The 26,285-nt window shown below is 42.5% G+C and overlaps 1 protein-coding gene across 1 annotated transcript in view; it reads left to right on the top strand.

Annotated features, from left to right (window-relative positions):
- Positions 1 to 26,285, top strand: part of SHCBP1 (SHC binding and spindle associated 1) — a 499,020-nt gene that overhangs the window by 271,422 nt on the left and 201,313 nt on the right. Inside the window, exon 15 of the mRNA XM_044081658.1 lies at positions 1,558 to 1,676. Coding sequence (XP_043937593.1) covers positions 1,558 to 1,676 — 119 coding nt within the window. The remainder of the gene's footprint in view (positions 1 to 1,557; positions 1,677 to 26,285) is intronic.

The following is a 26,285-nucleotide window of genomic DNA, read 5'->3' on the forward strand; positions in this document are numbered from 1 at the left end:
AGCTGAGAAGGGTTTACTCCCTTGCTAATGGCTGTTCTGGCTGCTTGGGATAGAAATGGTGAGATCTTTTTGGCCCAGAAGAGGAGTGAGTTTATTTTGACTCTCACTTTGTCTATGTGGAAATGGAAGATTGATGACTGATCAAGCCCGTAGAGCTAGGTATGTAAAGGTTGATGTCTCTATGGAATGGTTGTGTAGGTCAATGATAGTTAGCTGCATGGTGAACTTTTTGTGGAGCTCCAGAAAACATAGTTTTGGCCTTGGTGGGGTTGAGAACTAGTTACAGTTTGAGCCACTGGTGGACCTCATGCAAGTCTTACTGTAGTTAGCATTGAATGTTGGTGGGAGAGTGATCTGATCAGTAAATGACCATGTCATCAGCACAGAGGATAAGTGGGAGATGGGAGAGGTCACAAGGAAGTTTGAGTATGGAGAAGAGGAGGGAGCAAACCTTTGGTAATAGGTGCAGGTTCTGATTTGAAAGATTCTATTTTAACTCAAGTGTCTGTCAGTGGGGAAGTTTATAAATCCGGGAACAGCATCGTTACTGATGCCAATTTCAATTATTTTGGATGGTGGTCAGTGAGGTCAAATGCCTTTGTCAGATCTATAAATAGTGCCCCTGTAAGGAGCTAACTTTCAGAGTTCAGTAAAATGTCGTCTGTTAGGGACAAAAAAGTGCTGTCATAATACTTGGTTTAGGGCAGAATCCATGTTTGGAGGAGAGCAAGTGGTAGTGCTGGATATAGAGGGAGAGTTGGACAAATCCTTGTGCTTCTGAACTGCTTTGCTTATTATGCAGTTCTGAGTAGTTATCGTAACTGAGAAGAAACCCAATGATCAGGACATTTTTCAAAGACTCGTGGACTTTGTGATTGGTATTTTGCTGTTTTTATTCTTGCAGGAATGTACTTTTCCAAAGTCGTGCCTGTTTCTTTCCAAGTTCCTTTTCTTGTGACAGTTGCAAGGTGATTTTTTTTTTTAAGATTTTGACAGATTAGGTTCTGATTACTGATATTTTCTAATTTTATTCTTTGTGTGTGGTAACACATGCACATGTTTGACACTTCGTCTTGCTGCTGAGTGCTGTTACTGAAACTTACCATCTTGTTTAATCTGTGATAAGGCAGCTTATACTTTTTATACTGTGTATGTTGAATGCCTGTTCTTGCAATTTAAATTTTATTGCAGTGTCCTTGTTTAATTTGTCTTGCTGATAAAATGCAATGTTAGAAAACTGTTAAATTACACTGTTAAGTTCAGGTGATTTGAAAAATAAATTAAGGGCATTGCTGTTGATCTATTACTTATCTTTATGTTAGATTACACATTTACCATAATTTTGTCTATTTATAATGGATAAGGGATGTCATAATTGCAATTATAGCTTGAGAAACTGCATCTGAGGCTCGGGCTAGTTTCTTTGTCTATCCTTTCATATAAATAAAGCCAGGGATGTAATAAATCATACAGTAATTTTATTTGTACAGGTCAGATTTTAGTATTTTCTACAGTATAAGAAAACATTCAGTTTTTAAAAATGCTTGCTTTGTAAAGGTGTTCGACAGGGGAAGACATCTATGGAGAACTGTGTGTTTCAATGTGAAACTACAGGAGTTACAGTCCGACCATCAGCAGAGCTATTTATGAAGAACTGTGACCTATATGGGGCAAAAGTAGGTAACACCATTTTAAAAATGTCACTATTTACTGAATTATTGAAAAATGTTTAGAAAGTTGAATACATCCCACATTTACAAAGATATAGACCCTCGTCCTTATTTTTGCCACTGGAATCTTGTGCAAGTTGCTCATTATAGTGATGGCTGCTGTAGTAGCCTTAGCTGTATGGGTTATAGCCTGCATAGTATACAGCAGACTGCCAATTTTCAAAGCTTCCAAGGCACCTTCCATGCACCCAAACCATCAGTCGGCTTGAGCTAAGAAGACTGGAAAGACAGGTTTGGGTTTCAAGCCCTTCAGGGCTTCCCTGCTGCCAAACAGCACACTCCTGAGGCTTTCGAGGATTGACGGTTAGCTTGCACTGTTCTTTTGCTGGGCAGATAATTTTCCTTTGGTGGAAAGGCCTTCTATTAAAAAAATAATTTATTAACCCTTTGTTAAGGGAGGTTATTTTAAAGCTAGGTTTTAACAGATTATCATGAGACTATGTTGTACTTTTAAACGAGAGCACACTTTTTTCCCCTGTTTAAAAGTTGATTAAAATTGAAAAACATTTTTCTGTAGACAAATTTTTACTTTTTGTGGTTGGCAAAGTGTTTAAAACTGCTTTCTACTGTGTATTTGTGAAAAACATGGCTTTTAAAAACAGAGCTGATGTCAGTCACACAATCCTTGACTGTGGACTCTGTTCCAAGCATTGAAACTGACACAGCTGTTTGTTTTGGCTTGTGCCTTCCAAACTCTCAAGCTAGACTTTACCCACAATTCTCCTCTCAAAATTACCTCATCTCGTTTGCCGCTTCATGTGTCAGACGCGTTTAACCGCTGTTAAGCTTTGGCTTATAATTTAAGTAAGTTTATCCTATTTTTTTCTCTTGCATAAGTCTTCCTTTCATTTCTAGTGTTTTTTTGTTATACCCACTCCTGTCATTCTTTATTAGCGTATGTGTTTCTCTCTCTCTGCACTACTGTTGGTAGTTCTTTCTAAGCATCATTGTTGGTCCTTCCTTTTCTTAGCTTTCGAAGGTGTATTTTACCATCCATTTTTTTTTTTTTTTTTTTTTTAAGAAAAAACTCCATCTCTGTTCCTTCTCGTGAGTGTGTGTGTTATCTATTTGGTATTGTGTCTGACAAGTCAGATTCTCCAGCCAAATCCTCTAAGGGCACATCGGGGTTTAAAAGGTGCCAAAAATGTGAAAGAAAAATACCCAATTCGGACCTATACTTGTGTTTATTGCTTAGGAAAACTTCATCTATAAGACAGCTGTTCAATTTGCCATGGTTTTTCTGCCAGGATGCAGATACGGAAAAACAAGTTAATTCTTAAAGGACTGCTTAAAAGTGATTTTGATGAGGCCATTTCTGGGTCCAAAATGGAAGCCAGTTCATCATCTTACTCTTCAAAGAAACGACCTTATTTAGTTCCCAGCACCTTGGAACCCCCCCCCCCCCCCCCCAAGAAGGTTTCTAAACAACCTTCGGTGTTGAAGACTTACACGGCATCTAATGGCAAAAAAGATTCAACTCCAACTAAAACTTCAGAGTTAACCTCAAGTACCTCAGCACCAAGAGATCTATATTGGTACCAGAGCAGTCAGAGCCAATTTTTATTCTGAGATCCAGATATTCTCCATTTATCGATCCTTTCAAATATCGACCACCAAGCCACTTTGTCAATTGAAACCCCCTAGGTCTCCTTGGACTGCTTCATTTCGATCCACTAAGAGTCTGTCTGAAGCCAACTACATGAGACTGGTGAATCAGATCCTGACAGCGAGGGGATTATCTTCCATTCCTAGCCAAGATTGCATCAGAACCGACCCTACTATGAAACCATCAGATGTTCATGTTACCCTGCTGCAGTCATCACACTTGGTCCCGCAGTTGGCCCGAATTCCAAAGTCTTGGTCCGGCGTCGGTTGCTGTTGCTTCTTCCCTGACATCAGTGCACCTGGGGTATATGAGGCATCCAACGCCATTTTCTTCAGTCTTTCTTGCCGCGCGGTGCCCGAAGCAGAAGCAGTTCGCAAGTGCCGGTCGGCCGACACCTGAGATTTTCGATTTGAATTTCAGTCCGAAGTCTTCAATAAAGCTAAGTACCCCATTGGAGTACATTTTCTTGCCTCAGTCCAATGTCAGAAAAAGTTAATTGCATTTCTTGTGGGAAGTAAATACCTCATAAGGACTTCATTCCTATTGTATTCCTTGCCTAGGCCCAGACCACGACGTCACAGGTTGTCGGTTTTGCGCTAGGTTTAATAAACGCACTATTAAATGCTGTTTTGACTTCGCACGGCATTACTTTGGTAGGAAATTTAATTATATCATGCCGTCAGAGCAGCCAACGACCGCAATTCATAAAAAAACGCAAGGATAAGGACAGGCATCCTAGGAATAAGCCAGACCCCGAGGCCTCAGCTGGGCCTGTCGCCGGTTCTCCGGTTTTCAGTGAGGTGCCTACGCAGCCCTTGACTTCCACAGAGCTGGAACCCCAGACAGCTGCCGAATCCCAAGCGGAGTCTACTAGGCCGATGCAACCATCTACCGAAACCGGAGCAGAATTAGACACTGGTGCAGAGGAAACACCTTCGGTTGCAGAAGGTGTCTTCAGACTGACTACACTCACCATTAAATCTTATGCTAAGCTTAAAACTCCTTTAAAGCCTAAGAAAACTGTTCATCAGTCTACAGGTCAAGGCCCCATGCCTAAGAAACAGATGCTTAAGATGGCTGAAGATTTAATTACCCTTATCAGGGGTTCCCATCCCCCTCCTGATAAAAGACCAAGACAAGAGGAGGATTATGCATCCTCTGACCAGGTTTCTCTCTCCTCAGATTCTTCTGAGGAACAGGATTACACTTTTCCACCTTATGAGGATTCTGATGCTGAAGACTCTATTCCCTCAGCATCTCCCCCTGAAAGACTATTCCTTTGGGGAAACATTACATACCATGAGGGGATATTTCCACTGGGAAGGCCAGGATTACTCAGATTCTAAGAAAAGGCTCCGAGAATTCCTTTTATTACCCCAGCACAGACCTCTTGCTATCCCTCCCGTTTCAGATATTCTGGATGATGTCTACTTGGAGTCTAGTTTAAATCCAGGCTCTCTACCTCCTGCTCCAGCCAAACCAGACAGATACTACAGAGTACCTGACCCTCACAAATTCCTTTATAAAAGCCCTATAGCTGACCCAGAAACAATTTCCCAGGCTCCTAAGGGAGCAAATGCTTCTATGGCTAAAAATCCTGTGCCCTCTGGAAGAGATTCCAGAGCCCTAGATAGATGGGGAAAGAAAATGTACACCTGCAACTCTGGCTATGAGAGCATTAAATTGCCAGTTTCACATGTTGAAATATCAACAATTCCTGATGTCTCAGTTCAAACAAAAAATGAGCACACATTCAAAACAGCCTGAATTCAAGGAAATGCAGGATCTGTTGCATGCAGCTGAACAGGTAGGCAAGCATACTTTACAATGCGGATTTGATTCATTGGCTGCTTCCTGTAGAGCAGCCGTTACTGGCTGTCATTCGTAGACATGCTTGGTTAAAAGAGCAAACCCTCCCTGACCATGTTAAAGCAAAATTATTAGAGGCACCTTTACAACAAGATGTAGTATTTGGTGTCAAAGCAGAAGAGGTTTTAAAGAAAATGGAGGATAAGGCTAAATCTATGCAAACTGTCAAGGATTTCTTGCAAGTACAGCCCCCTTGCTTCAGCAAAACTTGGCCAACAAAAAATTGGTCCTTTCCAGCTTCAGACAGATCACAGAGGGGCAAATACAGACACCCAAGGGGCAGAGGTCAGTCACAGGGCCCTTACAAACCTCGCCAATGGGGTTCTGCTACCCAGAAAGGAGGAGAAGACAGGCCCCAAGCTAGCAGAAGGCAGACACACTGACTCTATCCTCAAACTACCAAGCAAATCTGTCCTGGCAACACCGTTGGGAGGAAAACTAGCATTTTTTCCAGACAACTGGCACATCATCACAAAAGACAAATGGGTTAAAAACACGGTCTCTCAAGGATACAGATTCCACTTTCATACCTTACCAAGGATCAATCGAATTCCAAACCTGCCACCAAATCAATGGGCAGAGACACAAAAACTAATTGCAGCTCTCATGAACATGAGAGCCATTCAACAGGTACCTTCACAGGAGCAAGGACAAGGATTTTACTCAAGACTATTCTTAGTTCCAAGAAAGAACAAAGCATGGAGACCAATTCTGGATCTTTCAATTCTGAACACCTATCTGCAAGTGCCAAAATTCAAGATGCTAACACTACAGCAGCTTCTTCCCATACTGGGCAAGAATGCTTGGCTTGTCACTTTGGACCTCAAGGAGGCATACCTGCATGTCCCTATCAGACAAAATTACAGAAGATACCTCCACTTCATTGCAAGTTCAATGCATTATCAATTCTCTGCACTGCCCTTTGGCTCATCTACTGCGCCCAGGGCCTTCACAAAATGCCTGGCACCAGTAATTGCATACTGCAGACAGAGGAATTCAAATATACCCATACCTGGACGACTGTCTTATTCAAGCAGAAAGCAAGGACATTCTTTTACAGCATCTGGCATTTGTCAAACACCTAAGTTGCCTAGGGTACACAGTAAACGAAAAGAAATCAAAACTAGTGCCCTCACAAAACATAATATTCCTGGGTGCCAGCTTGAATACAACGGCCCAGATGGCTTATCTCATGCCAGACAAACAACGACAGCTGTTTCAATATTTCAAAATAATGGCAACAAAGACCCAACTCCCTGCAAGAAAAATTCTGCAGGCCTTGGGATTCATGGCATCTTGCATACTACTAACACCATTTGCAAAACTGCATATGAAGAAATTACAATGGTACCTGAAAAGTGTATGGACTCAGCACAGCCACAGCTTGGAAACAATGATTCCACTCATTCCCTGCCTTCAACAGGAGTTTTCTATGGTGGGCACAGGCATGTCACCTCAACAAGGGTCAGCCTTTCACCTTACACACAGCCAGGCAAACTATGACAACGGATGCATCGGACTATGCCTGATGAGCACACATGGAAGGACAGTGCATTCAGGGCAAATGGACTACAGATCAGAGACACCTGCATATCAATCAAAGAGAAATGCTAGCAGTGCAGAATGCCCTAACAGCTTTCAAGGACCTTCTACACCCAGGACAACTACTAAGGACAGACAACACCACAGTTATGTGGTACATAAGCAAGGGGGCACACATTCCTGCCCTCTATGCAGGCAAGCAATGACCTTGTGGAATACTGCATTGTCTTACCAGGTTCAATTACAAGCACAATTCATGCCAGGAAAGAAAAACACATTGGCAGACGACCTAAGCAGAAACATCATGGATCCACACGAATGGAAACTAGATCCACAAGTATTTGCAACTATAGCTCAAAAATGGGGACACCCAGACATAGATCTGTTCGAAGCCCCCACAACCACCAACTTCAAAAATTTTGCAAAAGGAACTTCCATCCACTAGCTTGGAAAGTGGACGCCCTCTCATTCAGTTGGAAAACATTAACAGAGTATGCCTTCCCTCCACTGCCTCTTCTAGCAAAGGTACTGCTGAAAGTCAGATTAGAGAGGCCACAAATGATTCTTGTTGCACCAGACTGGCCACGCCAACATTGGTATCCGATTTTAAGGACCATGGCCCAGGGCCCACCATGCATTTTGCCACAAATTCCTCACCTGCTCACCCAGCGAGACCATCTGATTCTACACAGCCAGCTCAAGACTTTAAACCTGGCTGCATGGCAAATTACCTAAACAACCAGCCAACACCTTTATCCAAAGCTGTTATGGATGTCATTCTGGAGGCCAGGAGGCCCAGCACCAGGAAAACCTATTCAGACAAATGGAAAAGATTTTGCGCCTGGAACCAGGCTAAAGGCCTAAATCCCCTGGAGCCGAACATTCCTCAGATTCTACAATATTTAACTGAGATGTTACACAAAGGACTTTCCTTTTCATCTATTAAGATCCACGCCTCAGCAATTTCAGCTCATTACAGCACGGATCCTCCTTTATTTTCACATCCACTCTTTAGACAGTACCTCAGAGGGGCTAAGAACTTAAGACCGCCAAGGAGAGCTCCAACACCTACTTGGGATCTCAACTTTGTCCTGGAAAAGCTTACACTGCCGCCCTTTGAACCAGCTTTTTCAACTGATTTAAAATTTCTTTCATGGAAAACTGCCCTACTACTAGCAATAACCTCAGCTAGAAGAGTCTCAGAGCTACAGGCACTAATGGCAGTGGAACCTTACCTCATTTTTCATCAAGACAGAGTTTTTCTATGAACTAATCCTTCCTTTATGCCAAAGGTGGTATCCAGTGTGGCCCTAAACCAAAACCATTCACTTGCCCACCTTCTTCCCAAATCCCCAGAACACAGGAGAAAGACTCCTGCACTCTTTGGACATTCACAGGCAATTACATTACTACTTGGATAAAACTAAGGCTTTCAGGAAAAACTGACCAGCTCTTTGTAGCCTATGCTACAGGATCACAAGGAAAAGCTATCTCAAAACAGACCATTTCTAAATGGATAGGGCAATTGCATATGTTTCTGCTACACACATCATGGAAAACCAGTACCTGCTTAACATTAGGTCCCATAAATCAGCAGCCTTTCTCAGGGGAGTGCCAACCAAGGATATTCTGGAAGCTGCTACTTGGAGTTCAGTGCACACTTTCACCAAACACCATCACTTACCTCTTTACTCTAAGACTAGAGCTGGTTTTGCCACTGCAGTTTTGCAGGGCCTACTAGCTTCTTCTAACCCTGTTTGACTCCACCTCCCCTCCTTAGCTTTGGGATTCAACCCAAGTGTGATGACTGCAGCAGGGTAACACGATGAACATAGTACAGATTTGTACCTACCATAAATGTAGATGTTCGAGTATTCACCCTGCTGCAGTCCAGGTTACCCTCCCTCCATCCCCTCTGAACTAGCTGAACTTATCTCTACCACTTTATCCTATTCTACCTCTGTGGTGTATTTGCTTGTACCTTAGGGTTTTGTTTTATTTTATATATATATATATATATATATATATATATATATATATATATATATATATATATAAAGACTTTGGAATTCGGGCCGACTGCGGGACTGCCTGACAGCAGGATAACCCAAGTGTGATGACTGCAGCAGGGTGAACACTCTAACATCTACATTTATGGTAGGTACAAAACTGTACTTTCTTCCCCCTCCTACTCTGAGCCATTGGAGCCCTCAATTCTGACATTCCTAGCATTGACTCTGTTCCGGTAGCTTCTCCATAACAGAGAATTGCCTTTAGTTCCTCTGGATCTTCGGCACCGGAGGCCTTCTGGGGTTCAGACTCCTGGCTGGTTCCGAGGTGTATGGATCGACTTTAATTTCCGAGCCATCCTTGACACTCAGTGCTTCAGCTTTCATAGGATCGACCAAGGCTTTGGTTTCAGGGGTCAGCTCCTCGATGCAGGAATCTCTTTCGGTTCCAGGCTCCCATCCCTCTACAGGGGGGGGGGGTGGCGTGGCCCTCCGAATCATGGAGAAGGCCTTGTCCAACGGGGACTCTCTCTACCATCCCTGTCAGGACAGTCTTCCACATCTTCTTGACCTGAGCTTCCATCAGTCTCTTCTCTGGGACAGAGGGTACAAAAGTCCCAGGAAAGACCCACCTTGGTGGTTTCCTCTTCGGACACTTCCACAGAACACCCCCCCCCCCTCCAAGGAAGTACCTGCCAAGAAACTGTGCAGGAGGAAGCGCTTAGACTCCCCGGAGGAGTCCTCCACTAAAGATACCTACTTTGATGAAGGGGAAGGTTCCCCCAGGTCACCCCCTGATAATGTATCCTTCGGGGACATCCTAAAGATTCTGAAACAGTGGTAGCTGGTCTTCCATCCAACTTTTCTCTGAGGAGTTTGGCTTTTCATGTCCAACCTTCTACCTCTTGGATCTCTCCACCCACTGACAATCTCATTAAGCTGATTGCTCAGTAGGCATGGAATGCCTGACTCCATTGAACCAATCCCCAAGAGACCTGATTCAGCCCCCAAGGAAGAGCAACATTTGTCAAAATGCATACCAATAGACACCATGGTGATTGCAGCAGCCACAAAGAAGAAACTTATCAAGGAAAGTCAGACTATCTATCCTCCTAACAAGGCGTCTAGGACTATGGATAGGTTTGGGAAGCACATTTACGCTTCATTGACCTATGCTCTTAGGTCCTGGAACTACACGGCACACTTCACAAGGTTGCACAGGGATCTACTCAGAGTTCTCTGATACCCTCAGGAGCAGTAACTGAAGGAGTAAGGGACAAAGTTGCTTTTCAGCTCGCCACCCTTGAAGCAATTTCTAGCTCGTCCAGGCTGATTGCTCACACAGCTGAAGGGATGACAAGAGCAGTGGGTCCACCCATAGCCATTAGAAAGCACTCCTGGATGCGCTTGTGATTTTGCGGAGCCATTCAAAGCGTCATTCATCAATGCTTCATTTGACGGATCATCCCTTTTTGGTCCCAAGGTTAAAGACACTCTGGCCAGATGTGAAAAAGATGGGAAGACTCTGCCGTAGGCATGTGTCTCCACTCCTCGGCGGCCTTACTGTAGGAACCAGAGAAGTGGAAGAGTATGATTTAAAAAATCCCAAGGGTCTTTCCAGGATTCACATGGCAAAGACTTCCCCAGGGCAGAGGGAGAAGTAATTGAAGATGCTGCCTCAGAGGCAGAAGCGGACTGCAGAACCAGACGTCCAGAGAGTCTTTCTCTGGTGCTTCTACCAGCACCCCCTAAAAGGAGGCCCGATTGCCACCCTCTGGAGGCAGTCAGGAAATGACCATCCCTGCACCGACCCACCTGACAACTGATAACTTTGGACAAATGGGTGCAGGGAATCAGATCTGGAGGTTACAAAATCCCACTTTCCATAAATCCAAAACCCCAAAAAAGACATCCGGATGTTCCACCCAGTCGCAGGGAAGCAGCAGTAGCAGAAATTCAAAAACTACTCGACAAAAGAGCCATCCAAAAAGTCCCACCAGACCAAATAAGAATCTGGTTTTACCCAAGGTTCTTTTTAGTGCGCACTAAAAACAGAGGACTGGAGACCCATTTTGGATCTCGGTCAGTTCAACAAGGCTGTTTGGATTGTCTCGGTACAGTCAATATTTCTATTCTTGGAAAAAATGATTGGATGTTCTCTGTAGATCTCCAGGACGCGTATTACCACATACAAATGTACAAACGCTCCAGGAGGTTCCTGCGCTTCCAGCTGGGAGATTTCCAATTCAGAGCACTGCCATTTGGACTCGCCTCAGCCTCCAGGGTGTTCCCCAAATGCATGGCAGTGGTAGTAGCTCATCTCAGACTGCAAGAATTTTGTGTTTTTCTGTGCCTAGATGTCTGGCTCCTAACCGCTACCATCAGGCTTCGGAACGGGCAAGAGATTTACACACTGGATCTCTGCATCTCTAGGCATCACAATAAATGCCCTCAACAACTAGAATTCATCGGAGCCCTGTTGGAATCTGTTGCAGGAATTGCTTCATTTTCACTGGAAAGACGACAAAGGAACAGATCTCAGGTCAGTCAAATTATCCAGACCATAAGTGTTACAGCTAGATTAGTCCTACAAGCATTAGGCTCGATGGCAGCCTCAATCACTCTTGTTCCCTTAGCAAGATATCCCATGCGAATTTTACAATTGTTACTAGCTTCCAAGTGGTATCTGATCAGTGTCTCACCACATCTTTATTACCAATCGCTGGAAACAAGATCTTTCATGGCCTATCCATTCCACGAGATTCTTTTGGGCCAACCATTCATCCTTCCACAATCCCAAGCCATAGTGACCATGGATGCTTCCCAGATAGGGTGGAGGGGGCATTATCTGGGAAGGACAGTCCAAGGCAAGTGGTCCCACCTGGAGTGGCCAACTTGCACTTAAGCATTTTAGAGATGAGAGCAGTCCTATTAGCATTGCAAGCACTTCAGGATGCCATTAGTCTAGGAACAGTAGCAATTGAGATGGACAGCGTCCGTAGACTGGAACGTCAAACAGGTGGAACCAGATCGTACCCATTGTGTCGAGAAGCTCTGAGTTTGGTAATGGGTAATTTCGTCCAACCGCTTTCTCACAGCAGCTCACATTCCAAGGAGCTCCAATGTGATAGCAGACAAACTGAGCAGAACCATTCCTGTGCCTCATGAGTGAGCTCTCAATCCTGTGGTGGCGAAGGCGTTCTTTTGTCACTGGGGCCAACGTTGCTGCGATCATTTTGCTTCCCCTCTAAACAACAAGTACAGCAGTTACTTTGCCCTAACTCCCCATCTGGGGGAGTCGCCCAGAGACGCTGTTCTCCACGATTGGCCCCCCCGGCCTTCTCTATGCCTTTCCCCCCACTCCTCTGATATTCCAGTTTCTAATGAAAGCCAAGAGATTGAAGAACTCAGTAATCCTTTTTGCCCCTTTTTGGCTTCGACAAGTTTGGTTTCCCTTCCTTTGTCCTCCTCTTCTTCGGAAACCATGGATAACTGGACCCAGCTCCAGATCTGCTGTCTCATCTGGACGGCATGGTTCATATGAACCTCCACCACCTCAAGCTCATGGTATGGCTTCTCCAATTCCCATGATTGCCAGGCATCCTTCACTTTCCTCTCCTATGTCTGTCAAATCTTGCCTTCAACTAGGAAAATGTATCAGAGTAAATGTGAAGAATTTGTGTCTTGGGCCCTTATGAACGAACTTGATCTTTATTCGACCCCTGTTCATAAAGTTTTGAATTTTTTAGCTAACCTTTTTCAATCTGGTTCTTCAACAATTAAAGTCCATTTACCGGCAATCTTTAACTTCAATATGGGGTTTGATGGATCATCCGTTATGTCTCACACACTTTGTAAAGCCTTTTTGAGGGGGGTCCTAATGTTAAGACCTCCATTTAAAGAACCCATTCCTCTTTGGGATCTAACACTAGTTCTTCAGTCCCTTACTTTCACCTTTTGAACCATCAGCTATTTGTTGCTTAGTTTTTGTCTTGGAAATCTTTATTTTTGGTGGCTGTTATATCTGCCAGAAGAGTATTTGAATTTCAGGCCTTGTCCTGCAAAACCACCTTGCATAATATTTCGCAAAGACAGTCTCCCCCTTAGGACTAATCCATCCTTTTTAATGAAGGTAGTCTCAGAATCTGATATCAGTCAGACACTTCTACTGGTCTTTTTCCCTAATTTTTCTAATAAAGGGGAGTATTTTCTTAATTTATTAATGTCCACAGACGGCTATGTTTTTTTTATCTCCGCAGAATGAAGGATTTCAGAAAATCTGACCAACTGTATGTTGCCTTTTCCTCACTTTCTCTAGGTAACCCAGTTTCTAAGATTACTTTGGCAAAATGGCTTAAAGATTGTATCACATTTATCTGCCAATCAAAAGGGATTTGCCTTTCACATCCAGTAAAAGCCCACTCAGCTAGAGCGGTGGCAACTTCTGCAGTTTTTCATGCCTGAGCTTCTTTAGATTATATTTGTGCAGCAGCCACTCTTGTTTTCTCCTCGTACTTTGATTCATTACAAATTGGATCAGATGTCTATGGGACGAGCATCATTTGGTTCGATGGTGCTTAAGAATATTCCACTGTGAGATCTCCCAAGATTCAGGTAGCAAGGGACTCTGTCAAGGATTATGTGAAGATTGATAACATCAGATAAAGTAGTCATGTCTTACCATAATGTTCCAGCTGCGTTGTCTATCTTCTCTAATCCTTGACACCCCCCCCTCCTTCCCCCAGCCTGAGACTCCTTAGTGGATCGAATTTTTCCAGAACTGGCTTCATATTAGAGAGAGACATCTGGTCTGATTGTTATGATTGTTATGATTATTATTACTTATTTACTAAATGTCTGCCACCTTTTTGGGCAAACTTGATCTGAGGTCATTTTGAGAGGAGCATTATGGGTAAAGCCTAGCTCGAGAGTTTGGAAGGCACGAGCAGAAATACGGCTGAGTCTATTCCTAAACTTGGAACCAAGTCCACAGTCAAGGATTAGTGAAGATCGACAACACAGATGGAAAGTCATGTGTCATGGTAAGACATAACTTTTTACTGGCTTTTGCTGCTTATTTTCACAGGGAAAGAGGCATTTTCGGCGTGTGTTTGTAACAAATGGTCAGTCCCACAGTCTGTCCTACTTTAGGCCACAAAGAAAGTTAAGCAAACAGCATTGTCTACCACATCAAGCTATCAATTTGCCTCAGCCACAGGTGGGTGACTGCTGTGGCCATTAGTTGTTCCTCAGACCAATCATTTTTATCCTGGATCTGGTGTAGTACCTATAGCCACTGTAGCGAGGGGGTTAGCCACTTTCTGTGGCTATTGGAGCATCCTCTAAGACAAGAAGTGTCACTATTAGAATATTATAGAAGAGGGAATAGATCAACAAAAATACTAAGAAAGATAGATGTGATTAAAGCAATGCACAGTATTAGAACAGACCAGGATTTATCGTGTACTATTGCAAATAAACTAAAAATTTCATCACAGGTGGAAACTTAGAAGAAGCACAGATAAATATAAGGGAAAAGTACAAAATAAGCAATTTATTGATGATCCAAAAAAGTTTTATAGAGAATTGGGAAATAAGGTAAAAGGAATTGAAAGACCACCAAAAAGAGGAAGTAGATACAATTTGGAGAAGTATCTATGAAGATCCTGTGGAACATAGAGATGCTAAATGGATAGAAGTAAAATAAAGTTTAAAGGTACAGGATATGAAATGGGTTGAAATAACAGCCAGAGAGATTGAAACAAAGTTGAGAAAAGCCTCTAACTGGAAAACCCCAGCCCCAGATGCAGTACCTAACTTTTGGTTAAAAGTATTAGCATCTTTGCATTAGGATTTAGCTATGAGTAAGAAGTATTTATATGCACACCCCGAACAGACACCACACTGGCTAACAGGCAAAACAATGCTCTTACTTAAGAGTGAACCTGCAAGCTACCCTAAAAATTATAGACCAATAACTTGCCTTCCGACTACATATAAACTATACATAGGAATTGACACCAACAGTATTTATAGTCATTTCGAAGAAAACTCCATTATAGCAGTAGAACAAAAGGGCAATAAAAGTCATATGGAACAAAAGATCATTTGTTAAAGTTTTATAGTGGAGAACTGTAAAAAGTGGAAGAATCTAAGAATGGCATGGTTGACTACAAAAAAGCATTTGATAGTATCCCACATTAATGGATAAGAGTGCTTAATGTACAAGATACACCCTACACTGATTGACTACATTACAGTAGCCATGAAACCGTGGCAACTACTTTGCAATTAAGCCATGATAAATGACAGATTATTATCCCAGGGATAAAAATTCAAAGGGGGATATTCCAGGATGACTCTCTAGTTACCATTGCTATTCTGCCTTGCCATTAATCCATTAAGCTGTTTACTACAGCTTAGGCCTTTGCTCCAATTTGGCTCCTAGAAAACAAAGTCAAAGGACTTCTCATCTTCTCTTTGTTGATGATTTAAAACTGTATATCTCATCAGATGAGGAACTGAAAGCACAAGCTGCAGGTTGTCAAAACTTTTTCAGATGATAGAATGTCATTTGGTCTTGATAAATGTGCAGAAGCAACCTTTAAAGCAGGAAAACTGCAGCACCAGGAAAATGTCAGTTTGGGACACGAATGTGAGAACTTGAGCAACAGGAAGTGTATAAATACTTGGGAACTGATGATGATCAGCAATAAAACACGAACAAATGCAAATAAAACTCAGTAAGGCATACTTTAGAAGACCTAAATTAATCCTGAGAACAGCATTGACATCTTTGAACAAGATCCAAGCTATAAATGAATTTGCTCTTCCTGTCCTAATGTGCAGTTATGGAGTGATAGTCTGGCCCCAGAAAGTGTTGGATAGATTAGATATTAAAACAAGAAAGATGCTTCATGCTCACCAAATGATTTATAAAAATCCGTGTATACCAAGAGTATATATTCCCCGTTCCGAAGGAGGGATGGGCTTCCTTTAAATTGATTACATATATCGATCTGCAATTGTGGGACTCCACACATCTATTGACCTCACAAGATCCAAATGTAGTGAAAGTTTTGAAACACAAGGAGAATAAATTTAAGATGACTTCTCTGCTTAATTTAGCCGAAGCATATCAACATCAAGCAGGAATGGAAATCCAGCCAGAAGTAAATAAAATAATGTGCCAAAAAAGAAAGGAGAGAATATAAGGTGAAGGACCAGATGAGAAGGTACAAAATGTGGAAAAAACATAAATATAGTTGCAAATATAGAAATGTTCTAGAAGAGCCTCATGTTGATCAAGAACAAATGCAGGAATGGTTAAGGAGAGGTGAATTCAAACCAAGAAATGAAAGGTTAATATTGACAGCCCAAGAAAGTTGACTACGTACACGCTGGTTTACAAAGTCCATTGAACATGTGGGAGAAACGGACAAAAAAGAAGTTATGTACTCACCATAACATTCCATGTTTGTTGTCTATCTCGCCTTCATTCTTGCTGGTTGGGTTCAGAACGGATCATCGGTTCCGACATCCTTTTACTCGAGAGCTTCCACTGGCTCGAGGCTACACCCTATCCCATCATGCCTAGGGAAGATTACCCAGATCTTGTTTGCAATTATTAAATAAAATAGAAGTCATAGACATACATTCCAGGTATATTTACAGACATGTATACTGTGCAAGACAAAAGGGAATCCGAGAACATGAATTTCACATCTAATAAAGACCTCTCGATCCTCCAGGAGAGAAGGATGGAGGAAGGAGGATGGGATGCGAGATGGACAGCAAACATGGAACGTTATGGTGAGTACATAACTTTTATGTTGTCCTTGCTGGTTGGGACAGCATTCCTAGCACCTTTTTTCTTGGGTGGCTCAAGGGAACAAACTCTTCAGAACGGTGGACCCAAAAGAAGCCCTGTTCCAGGACGCCACATCTACTTTGTAATGAGTGATAATGAGGTTTTACACACGTTGCTATAGCACAAATTGAATTCATGGGCAACCTAGCTTGAAAAGCCGCCGAAGTTTAAATAGCTCGAGTGACCTTTTATTTTTCCAGGCAGTCTATTCTGAAAGGTATACGAGAATGTAATAGTATCTGTAAGCCATTTTTATAGTGACTTTAGATATTTATTTTATTTAATTATTTCCAGTTTGGTAACCGGGGAAGTCCACTGGGCCAACATGACCCGTTTTCAGTGGAGGCCCGGGGCGAAAAGCGCCAAGAAAGTATTGTACAGATTCAGTTACAATAAAATACAGGAGTATACAAGATAAAATTGTAAAGAGAGTTAAAAAAATTAGAATATTCACAAGCATAGTTAGCAAAATTCATAGAGAGAGGTTAAGGGTTATACAGTTTCCTTTGAGCAATGGCACTGAAGTGATTGAGTGTGGAAGTCAGTTACATATATAAAGAGAGGAATTCTAGATATGCTTGCTTAACATGCACCTTTTTGAAGGAGAAATCTATTCACATTATTTACAGTATATACATAGTTGAGTCATATGAGCATAACTGTAATAATTGTTGGTAGGTTAGAGAGAGTAAAGTTAATGGAGTTATAGGGAGCTTGTATAAGGTCATAGGTATATGACTATGGGAGATTGTAAAGAGTTGAAGTATGGGAAGAAGGGACCCCTAGACTATAGACTTGGAAAGGAAATTAAGTAGGGTGGAGGCAATTTAAATAGCTGGGTTTAGATAGTTTAGATATAGCAGTTTAGATATCTGGGCACTGTTCTTTTTGTCTGAAAAGGACACGAATAATTGGTCAGATTTTCTGACTTTTGTTCTGTGCAAGTAGAAGCGCAACTGCCTGTGTACATCCAACTGGTAAAGTTTGTATTCTGCCTTGTTGCCATGATTAGGGAAGAAGACAGGCAGATCAATGGATTGATTTAAGTTAGTTTCAGAACAAACTTTGGGAAGGAATGAAGGATTAGTTCTAAAGGAGACTCTGTCTTTATATAAAACTAAGTAAGGGGGGCATATGGATAGTGCTTGAAGTTCTAATACCCTCCTAGCTGAAGTGATGGCTACCAAAAAGACCGTTTTCCAGGTTAGAAATTTTAGATGATGGGAAAAAGCTGGTTCATATGGCGGAAGGATCAAAGTAGACCGTACCAAGCTGAGGTCCCAAGGAGGAGGTGGTTCTCTTATTGGAGGCCTTAACAAAAACGTATCTGTCCAAAAGGCCTTGCATAGTTTGAGAAATAATTTTTTTTAACTTAAATCACCAATGTGATGCTTCGATATGGCAGATAGTTGAACTTGAATGGTGGCTGCTGCTGCTCCTTCATTAAAAAGTTTTGGTAAGAAATCTAAACTGCAAGCTACAGGGGCCATGAAAGGGTCAATGTGATTGGCAGAGGCCCAACAAGACAACCTTTTCCACTTGCTCGCATAGAGTTTCCTAGTTGTGGTTTAATGAGATTAAGGCCAGAATGTGTTTTACAGCAGGGGATTCATCTGGAAGTCTGGATAAGATTGGAAGCGGAGCAGCCAAACTATCAGTTTGAGGGTTTGGATTGAGGGATGGAGTCCCTGACGGATGAGTCAGAAGGTCTGGTACTAGGTCCAGAATCCAGGGCTGCTCTTGTAGATGGGACCAAAGGAAGGGGAACCAAATTTGACAACATCAATACGGAGTGATGTGTATTAACCTGCATCCCAATAACTTGGCTTTCTGTAGAACTTGGGGGATTAAAGAGAAAGGTGGAAAAGCATGAAGAACGCCCGGGGGCCAATCATGTACAAGTGCATCCTTTGGTGACTCCGCCTGTGGGGGATCAGGGCAAAGTAGTTGCTGTATCTAGCATTCATGGATGTGGAAAGAGGTCGCAGCAAGGGTGGACCCACCTGCGAAAAATCTGATTCACAGTTTCCTGTTTCAGGGACCACTCATGAGGCATTAGAATAGCTCTGCTCAATTTGTCCGCTATTACGTTGGATCTCCTCTGGATGTGCATTGCTATCAGAAAACGTTGGGAGGTGACTGCCCACTGCCATACTCTGAGCCTCTCAACATGGGTAGGATCTGGTTCCGCCTTGTTTGTTTGTATACCACACAACTGACATATTGTCCGTCTGGACTGCAGTTGTTCCTAGTGGAAGGGAGTTCTGAAATGCTTGCAATGACAATAGCACCGCTCTCAACTCTAGGACATTGATGTGCAAGTGGTATTCATTGTCCAGCCAGGTTCCTTGGACAGTCTTTCCCAGATAATGCCCCCCACCCTAACTGGGAAGCATCCGTGGTCACTGTAGCTACTGGATGTGGAGGGATGAACTGTCTGCCCAGAAGTACCTGGGTTGATTGAAGCCACCAACTCTGGTCCCTCTTGCAGGAATCTAATCTTGTGGGACATGGGTAGCTCCTGTATGGACCATTGATCAAAAAGTAACCACTGAAGGACTCTTGTGTAAGTGTGCAAGGGGTACTAGAGTAATCACTGCTGCCATTATACCCAGTACCTCTAGAAAAAAACTTTGCCTTAACCCTCTTACTTACTCAAAACAAGGTAATTTGATACCGTAGCATTTGAACTCTGTTGTAAGGAAGTTTTGCTACCATGTCCTTTTGTGTTTAAATCTGCTCCTATAAATGAAATATGCTGTGATGTCAACAATGCAGACTTTTCAAAATTTATTGTAATGCCCAGTTGAGAGCACAGATGAATAGGTTCATAGGTTCATAGGTTCATACTAGGCAGGGCATTCCCAAAGATTTTTATCCTTTTGTGTCATGCCCCTTTGTATGGGGAACTATACCTATTATTTTTATGTTGCTCTGCCTTAGAAATGCCTGAGGTAATCCCTGGGGTAGGGTATATCTGGGGGTATATCTGCCATCTCAAGATTTCTCTTTGAGATTTCTCTTGAACAAGGCCACCTCTCTGCCTGGCGGATTTTGTTCCACAGCATAGGAGTCTTTGGGTCTTGTGGTGAATCCTCTATCCGTCAGCACGCTATTATTGTCGAGGTTTAAGTCTCCTTCTCTTGTGGCTCCTTGTGGATCTGATGAGATTTTTTTTTGAGGTGAAGCATATTCATCAAATCTGGGTTTGACATGGCCTTGTATGTTAGGCAAAGGTCACCTCTGAGCAAGCGATAAGCGACTGAATAGAGCTGGAGTATAAGCGACTGAATAGAGCTGGAGTGAATGAAAGAATGAAAGTCTCTTGCTTTGACTAGTATATGCTTGGAGGTGACTGTCAGGAGCCAGTCTAAATATGGAAACTCTTGGAATCCTAGATGCCTCAAGTGAGCCATAACTACTGTCATGCATTTGGTGGGGGCTGTAGTGAGACCAAAGGGCAGAGCTCAGAATTGGTAATGACTGGCTCCCAGCTGAAAGTGTAAGTGACTCCTGGATCGCCTGTCCATTTTGATGAGGTAGTACGCATCCTGGAGATCTATAGAGCACATCCAATTGTCTTTTCCCAGAAAAGGAAGCATTGATTGCAGTGTTAGACTTGTTTAGTCTGCTGAGATCAAAAATGGGCCTCCAGCCCCTGTCTTTTTTGGAACTAAAAAGAACCTAGAGTAAGTTCGAGATCCAATTTGGTCTGCAGGGACATTTTGATAGTCTCTTTTCTCTAGCAACCTTTGAACTGCTATGGTTGCTTGATTCCTCTGACTGGGTGGAATGTCTGGACTGATCTTTGTTGTGGGGGTGGGGAGGAGAAGGGTATGTTGTATCCTCTGGATATTATTGTCTGTACCAATTTGTCTTGTGTAATATCTAGCCAGGCTTTTTGGAACAGTGATAATCTGCCCACAACTGCCTCCACAGGTGGACAGGCGGGCCTCCTTTCTGGAGCACTGGAAAGGCCTACCAGAGACCGTACCTCTGTCACCCTGGTTTTGCGGACCCCCTCTGCCATGAGGTCAGCATCTTCCATTATTTTTCCCCCTCTGCCCCTGGGGGAATAGTCACCATGTGCATCTGGTAAAACTCTTTTGGATTTATGGAACCATATCTTTCCTCCCTTTTGACCTTTGGGGTAAGGTCTGGAAGGAAGAGAAAAACATACTCCCACAGCAGACAGTCTTACCTTCCTGTTCGCATCTGGTCAGAGTCTTTCACTTTAGACCTAAACAAGGAGGAGCCATCAAAAGGAGCATTTATAAAGGAAGACTTTAAGGGTTCAGCGAACTCACATAGGTACATCCAGGAATGCCTCCTTAGGGAGAGTACTGCACCTGCTTCCCTACCCTCTCTATTGGCTGCTTAAGATATGAGTCGCATAGAGGAGTTGACTACGGAATTTAAGGTAGCAAGCTGAGCGGTCACCTTATCTGAGACCCCTGCAGCTGTAGAACCTCTTCAGGAGATCCCTCTGCAGTTTGGTAAAATGTATCAAGTAGTTCATGGACCAGAGTGTAAAGGCCGCTGATGAGAACATACACTTTCCATATCTGTCCATTTTTCAAGATTCTTTGTTTGGTGGATGGACAGATGAGGAAGTCTCAGACAATTCCTTCTTGGTGACTGCTGCCACCACTATAGCCTCTACTGGTACACTTTTGACAGAAGCTCCTTATCGAAGGGGGCAGTAATAAATTTGTTTGGCCTCCTCTGAATGGGTTCTAGCGAATCTGGAGAGCCCCATGCCTTTTGACCGACCTGCATTAAGGAGCTGGTTGAAAGGTGGAGTCGCCCAAGAGGTGGAGGGTCGAGAACCAAATGCCTCCAGGTAGACGGACCCATCCTCAGACGCGTTAATGGCCTTTCAGCCAACTCTCTGCTTATGGATTTCTAGGATGTTTGCAAAAGAGACATCCTCAGAGGGTGATTTTGGGAACCTTTCCCACTCATCTAAGTCTGTGTCCGAAGTGACAGACTCCTCAGGGGAATCTAGACGTTTCCTCCTACAAGTTCTCTTCTGAGGCACCTCTCCAGAGGGGTCTTTTGGGGAGGTTTCAGAAGAGGGTGTCTCACCCGGAGCATCTGTTCTTCACACCTAGGTATGGTAGGCAGACACCGGCACTTTTTGGGGAAGAGTGCTTGGATCCAAGAGTGGAGCAGTCTGTGGTGACAGCACACTCCTCGTGACCTTGAAGGCATCACAACCTGGATCCAAGGGAGCCTCTGGCTCCGAAGAGCCAGGAAACTTCCCCCGCACCAAGGAGGTGGACTCCAAGGCTGATGTAGGTGCCATGCTCACTCGTGCTGAAGCCCAGAGAGGTAGATTCGGATCCAACAAAAGTCCAACCCGACTCTCCTCCCTGAACCCAATGGGGGAGTGTCTGCTCCCAGACCCCTTGACAGACTATGGTACCAAAGAGGTCGGAGCGGAAATCTGGGATGAAGAACCTGGGGCAGGTCTCTGGCCGAATGGTTCCACTACAATCACATCCAAGCACTCCGGATCCAAAGCCACTTGGTTTGGAGGAGGAATCGAAGAAGGGGTAGTCACAGTTGTCTGTTCCATTTCCTTTTGGGCTGGACTCGAAAGAATCTTTGCTAGAGCTGGGGTCCGTAGTAGCCTCTTGACCACCCGCCCCACATCATCGTCCGACAGGCTCCTGGAGGATTGAGAGGACAGGATCAAGGACTTGGTACTTCCAGCCACTGATTGTAAAATGACTGTGGAACTGAGGAGACCAGCTCCAGAGCTGGGGAACGGCTCCGACCATGACTCCTGGTCAGTTCCAAAATAAATGGTGGAGCCGAAGGAGTTGTCTTTTTGGGCCCAAAAGCCTTCAGGTCCGAAGATGTCTTTGGCCTATTTTTTCAATGGCTCGGAAGCTAGAGCCAATGAAGATGCCCTCTTGTGAGACTTGTCCGATTTTGGAGATTGAGAAGTTTGAGGAGCAAAAACACTCCGCCACCAGAACAACTTACAGAATATGCGAAAAAAAAACACACGAGACTGAAGAAACGGTCACCATCCAGGTTTACTATACTCCTAGTACTTCGGCATCATGCCTTCCAGGGAATAATTTCTCATAAGGATGGTATAGATTAAATGCATTTCACTACACCAATTAATCAATTACTCAGTTGTACAATAATTAATTGTCCAAATGAGTCACAGTAATTTAAAGTGCAGAACATCAAATAGTAACACTGCCTAATGTATGCATAAACAATATCTACTGAAACTACATAATATTTTCCAACAATACAAAAACATTCATAGTGCATTGCTTGAAATCATACAAAACACCTGATCTTGTACATGTAAATCCAACTCTATATTAAGACTATTGGGCCATAGGATTCCAAAATTAATAATATACCTACTTTCCATTCTCAAGAGAATGCACCCATATTCTATACCCTGTACTGCATAAGGTTTATTTAATACAGTAAAAAAATAGACTGCTAGTATTCCCATTATGTATGGCATGAACATGTTGGGCAACAGGATTATTCAACCTTGCATTTCTCACGTTCCCCAAGTGTTCCATAATTCTTTTAACCATTCTTCTGATTTGACCTATATACCATTTTATAGGCTGACAATGGCATCCAATGGCATAAACAACGCCACTACTACTACTACAGTTGTAGGATCCTAAGGCTTTAAACTTTTTTCCATTAATCAAGCTACCTGAAATGTTTTTAACTTTGTCACGCACCTTGCATTTCCCACACCTGAAAGTGCCTGCTGTATTTTTCATCCACTCTGCAGCCAGCCCTGACATTAAGTAATTCCTTTAAATTATAAAATCTGCTATGTGAAAATACAACTCTGCCAATGAAGACATTGCCAACCTCCTCATCCTGCTGGATGATGGGCCAAAACCTATATACCAATGCCTTTAATGTTTCTGAAAAAGGGGAAAATTTGTTAACAAAACATGCATCATCCTCAGACACTTTTTTTGGAACCTTCATACCCATAACTTTTCCTATAGCCCACTGTCCTTGAAGGGATAATCTCACTTCTGGCTCTCTTCAGCATTTTTCAACACCTGCCCAGAGTACCCTCTGCTAGCTAACTTGGATTTAACAACATTGAACTCTTTATCCAATGTGGTCTTATCATAAACATTGCCCCCAATGCGTTTAAATTCTCCAAAAGGAAGAGAATTAAGTAGATATTCTGGATGCATACTGTCTGCACTCAAAAAAAAAAATTATTAGCTGCGGTTTCCTTGTAAAATGGTCTAAAAGACACCAATTTATTCTTATCAACAAAAAACTCCAAATCTAGGAATTGTATCTTTTCCCAATGAGTTTTATAAGACAAATATGATACCATACTGATTCTGGTTCACTTCAACATAAACTGATCAAAAGGGCTGGTTTCCCCTCTGCATACAAAAACAAATCAGTATATCGTTTGAAAACTAACACATTCTGTGCAAAATATGTATTCCTGTAAATACAACTATCCTTAATAAAAACCATAAAAATAATAGCATATGACTGGGCATATGATGCACCCATAGCTGTACCTGTTTTTTTGTAAGAAATAGGACTCTTCAAACATAAAAATGTTGTGGGTTAGTGCAAATTCTAGAAGCTATAATATGTAATTGGTTCTAGGACATTCCCCCAATAACATAGCTACCGTTTCCAGACCCCAACAATTGGAGATGTTAGCATACAAAAACTTAACATCAACACTTGCCCAAAAATAATCATCCTTCCATTCCCTGCCTCCCATAGCATCTGATAGTTCTTTACCATTTTTAATGTGTGAGGGGACTCTATTCAGATGTTCCTTTAACTGTGCATCCAGAAAAATCCCTATATTCTGGGGATACCCCCCCACCCCTGACACTATGGGCCTACCGGGAGGATTCAACAAATCTTTATGTACTTTGGGGATGGCATAAAATCTAGCCATTTTGGGTTGTTTAGTATGCATTTTAACATCATAAGAGGTAAAAAATCCTAGTCTTTCTCCCTTTTCCAGCAGATCTAACAATAAATCATTGTAAACATCGAAAACATTCCAACGTACCTGTTCATAAACACCATCTTCTTGTAATAAATTTTCCGCCATGCAATTATATCCAAGTCTTGGCATTATTACCCAATTTGCCCCCCTTGTCAGCCTGTGAAAAAACATAATTCTTATTCAAACGTTGTAACTGCCTCAATGCATCCTGTTCATTCCTCTTTAAATTATGAGGCTTGTAACTATCAAAAAACGTCTTGTATTCCATTTGCACTTGTTTGCAAAACACCTTTTCAAATTTTATTACTGAAAATGTTCTGGGTGGGTTAAAAGAACTGACATAAGGGACTCTAGGAATGGTTAATTTCCCATAACCTGTTCTATGTGAAAAACCACCTGTGACATCTCTCTTATTTTCAGATTCAGACTCCTACATAAAAATGTCAGCTAATTCATTCTCATGCAAAGATAAATCCAACAGTGGTTCTTCATCCTCTACATCACAAGCTGCATTACAACCCTCATTATTAACATGTTTTTTAGCAAAAAATACTTCTAAATGCAGTTTGCTGCAAAACAGGCTGCCTCTAACATATCAGCCAAAGTCAGAAAATATGTAGGTACAAATTTTACTCCCGTCATTAAAAGACTTTACATACTACTATCTATTTGTAAATCTGATAAATTAATCACATTAAACATTTCATCATGACTCACTTACACTTCTTGACCCTCATTGTTTAAATTATTCATAACATACCTGATATTTTCAAATTCACACTCCACATTGAATCAAGCCCGTACAAACTGGCCAGCATTAAGTCCAAAATGTCCAGCTCTCAAATCTATATTCCCTTCATTTCTTCCTGTTCTGTCTCCGACTGCGCTTGTTTCTCGCCTGCTGGGGACTGACATGTTGGGTGGTGTTCTGCTGTGCTTGTTGGTCACCTACCTCGCTCAACTCCTCAAACGAAACGCACTTTCTGCCATTAATGCTGGTACTTGCTTCAGTGGATGAGAATGACTATTCTCGCGAGCTCCGAGATCTTGCGGCCGTATTCTTTAATGTGGACTTGCTTCGCCTAAGTTCTCTCTGCCATTGGAAAATGAGATTATTTTTATAATAGCGGTCATTTCTGTCCAACTTGCTGCGCTTCCTTTCCAAAATCTCAGCTTCAGCTTTGCCCACCCTGGCATGAATATCCTTCATTCTCTTATTAAATACAGCTGTTGTCTCCACCTTAAGCTCCTCTTGGAGCTCCAAAATTGAACCCCTTACTTGATTGTGGAGCCTATATTGTTTTGTTTAACTAGCATCTTAAGCCATCCTAAAGTGCATTGTAAAGAAATGTTTTTCCATTCTTCCAGCTAGTCTGCCTCAGCTTCCGAAAACTCAGAGGCTGCAAGCTTGTCCACCCTTAAACCCCGAAGGGTTAAATTTAAGCTGATGTATTTTTCCAGCAGACGAGTGTCATAATATAAATGGACTTCTTTAATTAGTAAAGTTCCAGTCTCTCGTACCTCATTGTCAGTTGGTCACCCAGTTCATTGCAGGACCAAGGATCAGATGCAGCTAATCTTTCATCCCTTTCTCTCCACATTTCATTACAGGAAAGAAAGTTAGATGCTGAATTGGACACTGAATTAGAATTGG

This window comes from Protopterus annectens, chromosome 8.part1 (assembly GCF_019279795.1).
Source record: "Protopterus annectens isolate FY-2018-M chromosome 8.part1, PAN1.0, whole genome shotgun sequence".
NCBI classification, from domain to species: Eukaryota; Metazoa; Chordata; order Ceratodontiformes; family Protopteridae; genus Protopterus; species Protopterus annectens.